This window comes from Bubalus bubalis, chromosome 5 (assembly GCF_019923935.1).
Source record: "Bubalus bubalis isolate 160015118507 breed Murrah chromosome 5, NDDB_SH_1, whole genome shotgun sequence".
NCBI classification, from domain to species: Eukaryota; Metazoa; Chordata; class Mammalia; order Artiodactyla; family Bovidae; genus Bubalus; species Bubalus bubalis.
The window spans coordinates 61,164,281-61,178,270 of NC_059161.1; the positions used below are offsets into that span (position 1 = coordinate 61,164,281).

Genomic DNA, 13,990 nt, shown 5'->3' on the forward strand with positions numbered 1-13,990 from the left:
AAAAGAGAACCATTTCTAGGGGGAAAAAAACAACCAAGATTCCTGCTCCCCGGATTCCCTCTAATGATCACGGATCTATTTGTTCCTTTGTCACCCACTGGGAAGGATTACTCAGTTGAATGTCATTGCCTCAGTTACATTGTTATGTGGCAAGTTGTTGGAGTACTTTTTCTTTCTCCTACAACACACACACACACGCACACACACACGCACACACACACACAACCACTGCAAGTTGTTGGAGTACTTTTTCTTTCTCCTACAGCACACACACACACACACACACACACACACACACACACAGCACATGCACGCACTGCCCTGATCCTCAACAGTGGCTGAGTGCAGTAGCAGTCAAGGAAACAGAAGTTTGGGAAGTGCGCTTTCATGCAGTAGCCCTTGCTCTCAGGTCTCATCCGAGTCACAAGCCAGTGTGGCTTTTATTTGAGTAAAACGTATATGTATATATGTATACGTTTTAAAGGGCAGGAGTTATTTTAGAAAGCACTTCAGCACATCCTCCCATCCGACAAGGAAGAACGAAGATAGAGCATCAGCATGCCTTCGCGGCCTGCCTTAGGTCACTCAGCCCCAGGTCCCCACCTGGAGGCACACACCTCCTCCCTCCAGCCCTGTAAGAAGGCAGGGTTTCCTGAGAAAAGAGAGAAACAGACCGAGTGTGGGAACTCTGGTGGCCTACATTTTTGAATCAGTTTTCCAGAACTGAGAAGATTTTAGAAATTTTTCTCTGCATGTTTGTCTTTGGGTCTTTGACAAACCACCACTGAGCCCTTCAGATCTGAAATCCTGGCCCCTTGGTGGCTTCCATTGGCTTCGCTCGATGGTGTCTCACTGCTGCATAATCCCTTTTACAAAATCCATTCTGCTATAGAACAAATCCTTCGTCATTTCTATGGCTTGAAATGAATGTATGTGTGTATCTATGTTATTTTTCCTTGCCTGCAAATAGTGGCTTGGGTCTTTAAGCTTCATCTTCTCTTCAGGCAGCTAGCTCAATGACATGCTTTTATTAAAAAAAAGAATACAGAGGAAAGAGTCTTAGGATTAATAATTAGCTGATTTCCCCTCTCCGACCCCTCCCCCCACTCTCCTACTTCAGCTGAACAGCACCTGATACCAACAGAACATCATGGTAACCTCTGCTCTCATACATCACCCCAAACCAGCTGCTTTTGCATCCAGATGTTAACTACTGCAGACTAAGCTATTAAATTAAAAGTATAAATATAGTTTAACTGCTGTCCAATAGGAAGAGATGTGGTTTACTATCTGCGGTGCTACCGTGACTCTCCCTCTAAGACAGAAATGTTCCTGTAAACGCGAAGCAACGTTTATTTCAACAAGGATTCCTTCTCAGCACCTAGGCTTTCTTGCTTCTGTGATTCACCTGGTTTCCGGGGATGTTGCCGAGTTCCACTCCAAAGGAACTGGTCTATCTCTATGGAGGCAGCTGGCTTATTGGTCATTGTAATCGCTTTTGCAAAACATTTTCTTAATGAGTAAAGGGTGACATCAATACTATGATCTCAGTATCCTTACATCAACTCCGGATAGCATTCTTATTTCCTGTTCCAGTGTAGCAAAGAGAATAAGAAAGGGAGATTCAGACAGCCTGAGCGCTCTCATTGACCTGGATTTGATTTGTGAACTCCATCAGTGCAGTGTGTGTGTGTAAAGCATCTATATTCGATTGTAATTTGTAAAGATCAGTGCATAGACTTTCTATGAGTTCAAAGTCTGTTTATTTCTTCTCTAGCGAGATGCTGTGAGACGGTCTTCATTTAGTTGTCAGTACCCCCTACTGCTGTGTCCGCTTTTTCTCTTCAGTGTACTCCTTGACTGCTTGAAAACGGAATTGTCTGAACACAAGCAAACTTTATTGATCCATATTTCTGTTTGAAAGACCAGAGATTTGTAGAAGGAGGAGACGATTTCCTTTCTCTAGAAAGCTTACTGCAGAGGAGGTCTGCTCATGGCGTAGTAAATCTCTAAGACCGAATAAATGTTACATTCAGCATATATCCTAAGCTTCATTTTGATGATTTATCTTAGGGTTTTTTGTTTTTTTTTCTGGTAGTGGTCCCCACCTTTTGCCCAGGGCTGTTTCACTCTAGCCTGGGGATAGCAGTCTGGTCAGCACTTGGGAATTTCCTACATCAAGACATAGGGTACACAATTCTAAAGCCCTCCTGTCCTGTGACTTTGGGTCCCAGGAGAATAACGTGTGTAAAGAAAGAAGTCTTCTTAGAGACTGGAGATAAAAATGCCTGTTTTGCATCTGTTATGCATCTGAGTTTCTGACTAGACATTTCTTGTCTTCTGACATCCATAGGTGACCAGGACTTGGGCAGTGGTGAGGATATAGTTAATTAAGCTGCATTAGGGCAAATATACACACTTGTTAAGACACTTAATTTGCCTCAATAATATTGATTACATGGCAGAAGTTTGTTTAAACTAAGTGGTATTTTCCCCCTACTGTTCAGTCCTTGAAGGCAATCTGTATAATAGCTAATAGCCATCATCAGTTAAATATCATGTTAGTTATAAAGTAATGTCATAAGAATTGATTTGGACTTGGCAGTGGAGGAGAAGTCTTCCTTCAAAGCCGATGTAGGTGATTAGCCAGAGTTTTAAGCAGAATCACGGTTCGTATAAACTGTGTATATTTTATAGACTTAAAGCTGCTCTATATTACATGAGTGCCCATTATATTAAAGAAAAGCTCAGACAGTTAATAATGCAAAACATCATGTATGCAATTACCCTGCATTATTATGCATTTAACAGTTTTTATTGATTTGCCAGTAGCTCACTTACTGTATTTAGAGCTATAAACGAGGGATGCTCACCCCCAGATTGAAATAGGTCCAGGAAAACAAGCTAAGGATGAATTACACTACTAAGCACCTCTGCATCAGATCGAATCCTTAAATACAGAAACTGTCAACAGCCATAATGAGCAACATACTGTGATACCACAGACCCGTTTCTTTTCCCATTAATAAAGTTTATCAACCAGGAAGCATCAGAAATCACCTGGCAATACAAATGGAAGCAGTTGGTATTTCCTACGTCCAAAGTAGTACATGGTGATGGGTCTGGCTGGTATGGCGTAGTAAGATAGGGATGCTGGCACTTCCTTTACACTTCCTTCCACTTTAGAACACCCCAAAGTCCCATGGATGGAAGAGCCTGGTAGGCTGCAGTCCATGGGGTCGCTAAGAGTCGGGGACGACTGAGCGACTTCACTTTCGCTTTTCACTTTGCTGCATTGGAGAAGGAAATGGCAACCCACTCTTGCCTTGAGAATCCCAGGGACAGGGGAGCCTGGTGGGCTGCCATCTATGGGGTCGCGCAGAGTCGGACATGAGTAAAGCTACTTAGCAGCAGCAGCAGCAGTGTTACTACCGCATTTCTCTTTACTGAAAAGGAATATAATCTGTTTCCCTTCATTTTAGGTACAATCGCAGAAGGAGAGGCACAGGGTTTTATAGGTGTGTCTCTACCTTCAATTGGATGGCCAACCATCCTGGTTTGTCTGGGATGGAGGGAGTCCTAGTATGTGGCATTTCAGTGACTATACCAGGATAGTTGACAGACCTAGTTTCAGAGGAAAATTGGATAAGAAAAGATAACTCTGCAGTCCTAAAAGCAGAGTTTCAACGAAGTCCTTCCTGGTCATGGTTCAGCCCTAGGTATGAAGTTATATCAGGGCTTCCCTGATGGCTCAGCAGTAAAGAATCCACCTGCAATGCAGGAGATTCAGGAGATGTGGGTCCGATCCCTGGGTCGGGAAGATCCCCTGGAGGAGGAAATGGCAACCCACTCCCGTATTCTTGCCTGAGAAATTCCATGGGCAGAGGAGCCTGGCGGGCTGCAGTCCAAGGGGTCTCAAAGAGTCGGACATGACTGAGCGATTGAACACCCACACACACACTCACACACAAAGTTACATTCCTGGGTGTGTTCCTTTCAACAACTCACCAGAAATGAGTTGCAGGTCTCCTTTTTTGTCCTAAATTTTTTTGCTTGGTAAAGCCTTTGATAGAATTGGCAAAGGGTTCAGCTTAGATAGAAACTCTGATTTGTCATTTGAAGGAGCTAGCCCCTGGTTCCCATACAGCTTAGCTATATCTGCCAGCGACTCAAGCACCAGCTTTGTGAGGAGCTGTTTGGTTACTGTTGTTCTTGACAGAGTAAATTGCAAAGAATCTTTTATTTATTTAACCATTGTAAAATTTAATTTCAGTGACCAGCTGAATAGGAGAAAAATAAAATTGCACTGGGGCGAAATCAAAATAGGACAGTTGGAGAGTGACGTGACATTGCTGTTCTGGAACTTGAAAAGGTTTTTACCTTGGCCATTTCATACTGGTATTACTTGCACAGAATCTTTTAGACTAAATGCGCAAGTTACTTGTTCAAACAATCAAGAACTGGCCACTGCATCCTTGTCATTCTCTTAGGCAGACGTTTCTTGCGTTAGATGGACCTCAGCGTTTATTAAAGAAGACCTAAAATGATATCTGTGTGTGTGTGCGTGCGTACATGCGCACGTTTTAATCTTTCTGAGCATGTGAATCATGATGTACAGTTCTTTCTTTACAATTAATGATCTCCTTCTGTTGGGTTAACCAGGCAGACCTGGAGATATTTCTTATTAAAAGAAAAAATCCTCTGTCTTCTTTCCCCAACTAAGCCAGTGTACCTTAATGCAATGATGATATGTTAGACCCAGCAGTTGTCAAAGCAGCGTATTACTGTGATGCCATAATGACACCCTGTCTCTGTAAAGTAGTCATGTTTTCTCAAATCACACGTTGCACCGTTGATTTCTGACATGACACTTCATTCCGTTGCTTTCTCTTTCTTCAGCATCATCATTCTCTGACAATAGCAGCTGGTGCCCATTTTGTTACTAAGTGATTCACATTTTGCCACTTTAGGAGAGTGCAATTAATTGAAGCAGGGAGGGGAAAAAAAAAGCTCATTGTAAAGTGGCGTGCTTGAAGTTGTAACTCAGACTGCCAGGGAGCTGCTGGGGTTACGGGCTTTGAAGCCTGGGCCTCTGGGGTCTGCAGCCTTAGTCTTGGAGGTTTTCTTCTGAATGCATAAAAGCAAAACCCTAAACCTATAGGCTAATAAAAGCTTCTTATTTTTTGAAAGAAAAATACTGAAATATTCAATCGGGTGATTTCAGCTGGTAGAAAATTGACCAGTTCTTAGAGATTTGTTCCCATTTTGAATAGGTAAGTGATGAGTGATAGGACTGGAGCACCTTGCTTTTCAACCCTGACTCAGTGAGAGAATTAAGGATTTTTTTGGCCACCCCACACAGCAGGTAGGTATTTGGTCCCTGATCAGGGTCGAACCCATGCCCCCTGCATTAGAAGTGGATTCTTTAACCACTGAACCCGCAGGAAAGTCACAGGTTCTGTCTTCTTCTCTCTCTCTTCTTATTTGTAAACTTGCAGGTTTGCTGGCTTCATTGTTAATACATAAAAATTAGGGAGATATATTGATAAAATGTTTGGAATCCATAATGATGATGGGTATTTTGGGGCCCTTAAGGATGACAAGGAAGCAAATAAAAATAGTTGTCATCTATTTAGCTATTAAGGTGTCTGTCACTGAAATAGGTATGATAAAAGTTAAAAAAAAATCTTGCCTTCATTTTACAATCAGGAAAGTCAAAGAAGACCTGTACACGTGTGTTGCATTGATGCACCATATTTGAGGAGGGAAATAAAACAGCAAAGAACTCGAGTTTGGTATAAAATTCAAAATATGAAAGGCTGCTACTTGTTAAGAGCTTCTATTTTGGTGAAAGGGTTAATAATATATAATAATATATAAGCCTAGGGAACATAGGCTTAAGTCCCTTCTGGGAAATCCAGACCGTGCTGCACGCTTATACATTGCCCACAAAGTCACAGCACTCACTCACTGTCACACATTTACCTGGGTCTAGGTAGCATCTCTCAAATCAAGCTTGATAATTATAATATAAGTGAAGTGAAAGTGAAGTCGCTCAGTCGTGCCCGACTCTTTACGACCCCATGGATAGTGGCCTGCACCAAGCTCCTCCGTCCATGGGATTTTCAAGGCAAGAGTACTGGAGTGGGTTGCCATTTCCTTCTCCAGGGAATCTTCCCAACCCAGGGATCGAACCCAGGTCTCTCACATTGTAGACAGACGCTTTACCATCTGAGCCACCAGGGAAGAGTAATTACAATATATATGGGATATTAAATACAGATTATCTGGTTTTCCCCTACAACAGCAACTTTAACTGATCTTTTTTTTTTTTAACTCACTTTCTCCTTTTACATGCACGCCTATACACACCACTAATTAACTTTCTAAAATTACATGTTTATATAGGCCAGCAACCAGGAAGCTTTATTTGCTTGATGACTAGTATCTAACACCAAAGGTAAATTTTACTCTTGCTGCCCCTTAGGCAAGGCTGGGCACGAAGTTCCTATGTTATTTACAAAACAGAAAACAGATTCACTGACCTAGAGAACTTACAGTTGCCAGGGGGGAAGGATGGTGGGGAGAGATAGTTAGGGACTTTGGGACAGACAGGTACACTCATTTAAAATGGATAACCAACAAGGACCTAGTATATAATACAGGGAACTGTGCTCAGTGTTGTGTGGCAGCCTGGATGGGAGGGACAGTTGGAAGAGAATAGATACATATATATGTATGTATGGCTGAGACCCTTTGCTGTCCATCCGAAACTATCACAACACTGTTAATTGACGATACTCCAATATAAAATAAGAAGTTAAAAAGTTCCTATGTAGAAGCATGATCATCAGACTTTATATATAAATATATATATAGTATATAGTAGAACATATATAGAATATAAGGGCTTTCCTGATGGCTCAGTGGTAAAGAATCTATCTGCCTGCCAATGCAGGAGACTTGATTTCAATCCCTGTTCTGGGAAGATCCCCTGGAGAAGGAAATGGCAACCTATTCCAGTATTCTTGCCTGGGAAATCCCATGGACAGAGGAGCCTGGTGGGCTACAGCCCATGGGGTCGCAGAAGAGTCAGACACGACTTAACAGCTGAACAACAACAATATCGAATATATGGTAGAACATATCTAGGATTTGCACAGAATACTGAAGACTGTATCTCAGACTGTGTTGAAAATGCTTTCTAAAGCGCTACAATGTCCCTGGCTTCTAGAAGGCTGTTATAGCCTCAAATTTTGTTTCTTATACAGAAACTAAATGTTATTCTTGACATGGTTATTTCTCTCTCCAGTTTATTCTCAGGGTGTACACTCAGAAAAGATTTTGAGAAAGTTACTTCTCTTTTTCCCTTGTGCCTCCCATCACTTCCCTTGAAATAATAAAAGCAACTCTACGTAGGCTTTAAAATAAATATTTCCCACATTTTCCAACACATGTTATTTCTATTCATAATTCTTAACTAAATTTAGATTTTTATTAATCCAATGTGACCTAAAATTTCTGCGTTAACAGCACAATGTGGAATCGGGCTTATTCTCTTTGGCTCCAGATAAAGCCATCATCTTGAAAATGGTGCTTTCTGACAAAAAGGTGTTCTTTTGAAATAAAGTCTTATTCACTACATTCCTCTTAGAGTTAATGTGAATTTTAGTGCCTCTAATTTTAGATTGAAGTGAAGTCTAGAATAAAACCCACCAGCTGACAATTGAATTTATAGATAGTTGTGAATATTTCAGGCTTGAATAATAGAGCTGTAGAATTTCAGAGACAGAGAGGGAGAGAATTAAGAGCCACAGTAGTTTTAGGGTATAATGAATGGTGTCTAGGAAATGTTCAGTGTAATGAGCTAAGTAGTAATTAGGAGACAACTGTGTTCTTTCAGCTTCGGTTTTGGTGTCACTCCAAACTCTGGGGAGGGTGACTCAACAGGGCAGCCCTGTCGCCAGGGTGGTGGTGGTTCCTTCAGCCACCTTTGCACTCATGGGTGAGCGTGAATGTCGTAGACCCTCTGTGCGTGCCATCTCTACCTTTGCTTGCTTGGCTGTTTTAAAAAGTCAGCAAACACCTTGAAAGACTCTCTGTTGGCTTGAAGACATTTCTGCACTGGACTTTGGAGTCAGCCCTGAGTTCAAATCTTTGATTTTTCCACTTCCAAACTGTATGACTTTCAGGAAATTGTGTCATGTCTGAGGGTCTGTGTCCTAAAGAGTCATCCCTCCCTCACAAGACCACTTTCGGGATTAAATGAGAAAATATTTGTAAAGTACTTAGGTCAGTGCCTGGTGCCTAGTAAGCTCTTGATAAATGGCAGCTCTATTATTATTTCCACTGGGCAGAAAGTGTTCATGAAGGAAGCGGTTCACGTCTGAAAAGAAACCTGTAAAGCCTACAGCACAAATCCAGCTTGTTCACTTTCATTTGCAGCTGCGGTGGCCAGACTTGTGTAGGAAGAGAGATTGCACCTGTCCCAAGGCTTCCCCGACTGCATGAACTTTGTGAATTTTCTTGCTTCCATCCAGATAATTGCAAAGTTAGGGACTGAGATTTTTCCAGGAAACGGCTGGCTGGAGATACCCAATTTTTCAAAGACCTTATTAACAACATGCATTTGACCCATAAACATTTGGTGACTTTGCAAATAACACTTCCATGAAGAGGAGGCTGATTCCTGCCCTTGTTCCTCAATGAAGAGTTCTGCTCTTCATTTAGAAGTCCATGAGAAAAAAGCTCAAAGGAAAGGAAATTGGTATAAAATTGAACAATCAAAAAAAGAGAGAAGAGGACCTGGAGAAAGCGTAATCTGTTTTATGATTAAGCAGTTCAAAGCAACTGTCCTCAGGAAAAAAGAAAAAAAAAAGAATAAAAAATGGTGCCTCACGGGCAGATGGCGAAAGAGTTAATTGTCATCACTGTGAGAAATTCAGTGCCAGAGAGAGGAAAGGGGAGCAACCGTGTTTTAGTACCCTAATAACTTCTAACTCTAGTCTAAGATCATAATGTATGTGCGAGCAGTCCAGTAATTATAAGGTAATAAGTGAAGTGGTGGGGTAAGTGCTTTAAATTAAAAGGAATTTGCAGGGCTGCTGTAAGTCAGTGCCGACCCGCTTTCTTTCAAACGTTGACTTGAGGAAAAGTGCTTAGCCCAGGGTGCAAGCCAGGAGACAAGGAGAGCGATCTATTAATTACAACACTCATTAACAGTGACGGGGACGAGGCAGCCGAGGTGGGAGGGAGCAGAAGCCTGGTTCAGGCTGGCAAGGGGGTTATTTTTCCTTTCGTTCCTTCTCCAGGAAAGGACAACATGAGTGGGTGGGTGAAAGCAAGAAGGTGTTTTTGTGGATTTCTCCTTCCTGTTTGTTTTCTTCACATCCTAAGCTTGCTTTCCTTGAGAAAGCAGCACAGAACTTCAGGTGGGAAATCTACTAGGTAGGAGGCACATTCTGGCTCTAGAGGCACTTGAGATTCCATTCTTGGAACCTTCAGTGAACATTCCCTGATAGGAAAGAACCATATTTTTCTTGGTTTGAAAGTAACAGAACAGCGGGGGGATTTGGGGAGGGGGGTGCCCAGAGGAGAGCATGAAATTTGTGCAGTGATAAAATATCATTAGATTTATAGGGAAAGAGATAATTGCATCCTTTCGGTTATCCCGTGACATACTCCCCCAAATTCCAGTGAATGACCATTACCCTGTGGGATTCCCATAAATCAGCTTTCCACTGGGAAGCAATTATCTTAGTCTCTTTCTCAGCTGTCACCTCTTCTTCCTCTAGTGGGCTCTCAGAAGGTTCTAAGAGACTTTGCTAAAAGGGGTTTTGCACTGTGGCTAACCGGAAAGAAAATAGGACCAATTACGTCTTTTCATCTAATTACCTCTTCAGAAATTTAATCACTTATGGGGCCGACAAAGTAAGAGGGATGGACCGTTTCTTCTAAATAAGAGAGAGAGTTCGTCAGATTAGATGCTTCATCATATTTCCTTTTAGGAGGTATGATGTTAAAAGAGCAAAGGCAGGGGAGAAAAAGAGACCACCACAAGTCTTATTTTTTCAGGACAAAATCTGATACATCCTTACCTTCCTGAGTATAGAGTATCAGATTTATGGATTCACTGGTAGACTGAAGGCTCAAATGGCTTTTAGTGATTCTTGTTGTTGACGGTGGTAGATCACACACGCAAACACATACACTCGTAAACACAGGTACATATTTATTAATCGATGCTGGTAATCATTTCCCTGTTTTGTGGGCTTGAGGAAATAATCCTTAAATATTGGCGAGAATTTTATCTTTGAAATCTTTCTATATCGCTAAATGTCTAGGAAATAGAGCAATTTAAATAAAGAGGCAAAGTGAGTGAGGATATATTCCCTATGTGTCTTAGATCAATAAAAGACACGGTTATGCTTATGGAGCATGCTGACAATCAGTAATTACAGAGCTGAGGAATCATCTGGTCTTGACAATAAAAGTTGGGTTCTGCTCATAATACAATGATGGCAACATCCTAAAATGGAAGAGAAAAGTAGAGTGAGGATAAATGTAATTTTAGAAATGATACAGACCTTACAAATTACTCTTCTTCCGTGGATAAATTTAGAATCTAGAGAGTTGATTTAGATATTGACAGTGCTTCTCCAAGAGAAAGGTATTAAAATGAAAGGAAATGGATCCCTTAGAGCTTTTGTTTATGGTCTGTCTGGGCACTTTGATGTAACCCTGTCACGCCCTTATGCTGATTACCTTGTTGTAGAACAAGAGATATTGACTAGCGAATGATGTGTAGTCCCCAGCTCTTAGGCTGCACTCTCAAGGAGCCAAGTCTTTAACATATGAATTCTTGTCTTTTTTTTTTTTTTCTTCCTTCAATCTTCCCTTCCATTTCCTCTTGTTTTTTCACCTCCTCTTTGTCTACCTCTTTTGGTCTCTGTGTTTGACACTCTCTCCTTCTCTTTCTCCTCCTGTTTATATCTCCCTCCACCTCAGGCTTCTCTGCAGAATGTCAAACAAAGATCGACACATTGATTCCAGCTGTTCGTCCTTCATCAAGACGGAACCCTCCAGCCCGGCCTCCCTGACGGACAGCGTCAACCACCACAGCCCAGGTGGCTCTTCGGACGCCAGTGGGAGCTACAGTTCAACCATGAATGGCCATCAGAACGGACTTGACTCGCCGCCTCTCTACCCTTCTGCTCCTATCCTAGGAGGTAGTGGGCCTGTCCGGAAACTGTATGACGACTGCTCCAGCACCATTGTTGAAGATCCCCAGACCAAGTGTGAATACATGCTCAACTCGATGCCCAAGAGACTGTGTTTAGTGTGTGGCGACATCGCGTCTGGGTACCACTATGGGGTAGCATCCTGTGAAGCCTGCAAGGCGTTCTTCAAGAGGACGATTCAAGGTGAGTGAGGGTCTTGATACCCACCTGGCAATACCCACTCTTCCCACTCATATGATGGTTGGTTAGTTGGTTTTCCTGGTTCTTGTCCTAGTTGATCTCGTTTTACCATCTTAATTCTATCTTGCTTACAAAATAGAAATAGATTAAAATTGATAGTGGAGGATTTGTAGAATAGACTCCGCCCCTCCATTTGCTCCCTATCAATTCCACCTTTACTGTCAAGCTCCAGGGATGGAATGATAATAAGCTTTGGGTGGAGTTTAAAAGAACACAGCTATTATTAGAGCACTGGGGTGTCTAGATAGCAACTGAACTGATGTGTACAGGATGGTGGTGGTGGTAGTTTAGTTGCAGGGTTGTGTCCAGTGCTGGCAACCCCATCTATCCATGGGATTTCCCAGGCAGGAATACTGGAGTGAATTGCCATTTCCTTCTCCAGAGGTTCTTTCTGACCCAGGGATCCAACCCAGGTCATAGGCATTGCAGGCTGTCTCCTGCCTTGGAGGCGAATTCTTCACTGCTGAGCCACCAGGGAAGCCCTATCTATGCCCTGGATAAATGGTGTTTTTACCTCTTCTGTTCTTCTTAGAGCTAAAATAATAAATATTTCGGACCAGTGATTTTCAAACTAGAGTATGCATCACACTCACCTGGAGGTCTTGTGAAAATGCAGATCACCCACTCCCAGAGCTTCTGATTCATTAGCTCTGTCTTGAGTAGGAATGTGAGAATTTATATTTCTAACAGATTTTTAGATGATGCTGCTATTGTTGGTCCAGGGACTACACTTTGAGAATCACCTCTGGAGACAAATTTAATTTTCTATGGCCTGCCTGCTTTTCCTGTGCATAGACACACTTCCCCTACCTTTTTAATGAGTTTATATAAAAAACTTACCAAACTATACTGAATTATAAAATATGTGTCCAACATGTATGACATATCAAAACTGTATAGGTCTCCAGATTTACAAATAGCAGTATTATTTCCCACACAAAAATGTAGAAACTATGGTTGAAATTTGTATGTGACCTTTAGGAATCCACAAAGACAAAACTCAACTCCTTTTCAAAGCTATAGATATATATCCTTACAGAAAACTACATTTCATCTTTCTATATTCTTTGTGATACACTTTTAAGAAAACAGAGGAAGGAAAGAATCTTTGTTTATTGAGTGCCTCTAGCGCACCAGTGATTCTGTTCTGCTCAGTGATTTACAAGATGTATCTTTTGGGGATTCCCTGGTGGTCTAATGGTTAAGGCCTCCCTGCTTTCACTGCTAAGGGCCCAGGTTAATCCCTGGTGGGGAAACCAAGAGCCCACAAGCCTTGTGGTGTGGCTAAAACAAAACCAAACCCAAAATGTTATTTTCTTAATTAGTTATGGATACAAGTGTGTCTTCCCAGGTATCAGTGGTTCTCAACCTTGTGGGCTCACTGGACTCACCCGGAGATGTAAAAAAATATTGATATCTGGGCTCGTACCCCCAAATTCGGAATTAATTGGCTTTGGGTGTAGCCAGGGCAAGTGAGGGTTTTGAAAGCTTCCTAGTTAATGCTTCAGGTAAAACTGAGGTTAAGAACCACTGCCCTGTACTGTGCTGTGTTCTGTAACAGTGCTTCTAAAGTGTGAACTCTGATTCAGGAGTATCAGCATCATTGGGGAATTTGTTAGAAAGGCAGATTATTCCCATCCTGCATCCCAGATTACCTCCATCAGCATCCCTGGGGGTAGACCCAGCAATATGTGCTTTGCCAAGCCCTCCAGGTGATTCTGATGCTCAGAGTTTGGGAACCACAGCTCGGTTACCATGTTGCTGCTGATTTAACGCTGGCAACTCTCCTTTGTCATCTACTGGTCCCTTGTTGGACATAAGTGGAATCAGTTTAATAAATGTGTGACATGCTTCCTGGTTTTAAAGCACAAAAGAGATGATGTTTGTTAAACTCTCATCCTTCTAAATGTTCCAACAAAAGGTGATTCTGAAACCCTTTATGGGCACAGAGTTATCTTCTACCCTTTCTTTTAAGAGCATGTGTGAGGGCAAATCTCACCCAGAGGCAATGAAGACTGTAGGGAGTGTCCTTAGTTGAACAGGTGGTTCCATCTCCCACTTGCTCTTGTGTTGTCCATTACATGATTGTTTCCTTGATGTATGGCTGATGAATACAGAGTTAAAGTGCACAGTTGTTCAAGAAATTATAACTTATATAATCGAATGAATCTTTCAGCCTCATCTTTTCATAGCCTCTCATAGATTTAACTGAAGAACGCAAGCCAAGTTAGTGTGAGTACGTATGAATTACCTAAATATTTTCCTAGCTGTATCTTCATATTTAATGGATCATCATTGCCATATTTTATTAGCATTTTCTTGCAAAAATCCTTCATCCACTGGATCTTTATTTCCTTTATTCTCATCTGTAAACTGAAGGCATTAAGACCTACCTCAAGGAATGCTTCTGGATAAAATGAAATACAAAATCAAATGTAAAGTGAGTAAGTAAAAACAATGATGGTCTGTATGCAAAGCTTCCTCTCACTTTGGGGCCTTTGAACATATTT

General features: G+C 41.7%; 1 protein-coding gene across 15 annotated transcripts in view; it reads left to right on the forward strand.

Moving 5' to 3' along the window:
* Nucleotides 1-13,990, forward strand: part of ESRRG (estrogen related receptor gamma) — a 693,861-nt gene that overhangs the window by 485,780 nt on the left and 194,091 nt on the right. For 11 of the 15 annotated variants that reach the window (XM_044943185.2, XM_044943193.2, XM_044943188.2 and 8 more), the window contains one exon: nucleotides 11,008-11,423. In XM_044943185.2, coding sequence (XP_044799120.1) covers nucleotides 11,008-11,423 — 416 coding nt within the window. Of the gene's footprint in view, nucleotides 1-9,296; nucleotides 9,448-9,581; nucleotides 10,011-10,649; nucleotides 10,670-11,007; nucleotides 11,424-13,990 lie in introns of those variants that run through there. The other 4 variants (XM_044943183.2, XM_044943196.2, XM_044943194.2 and 1 more) reach the window with 4 other exon arrangements.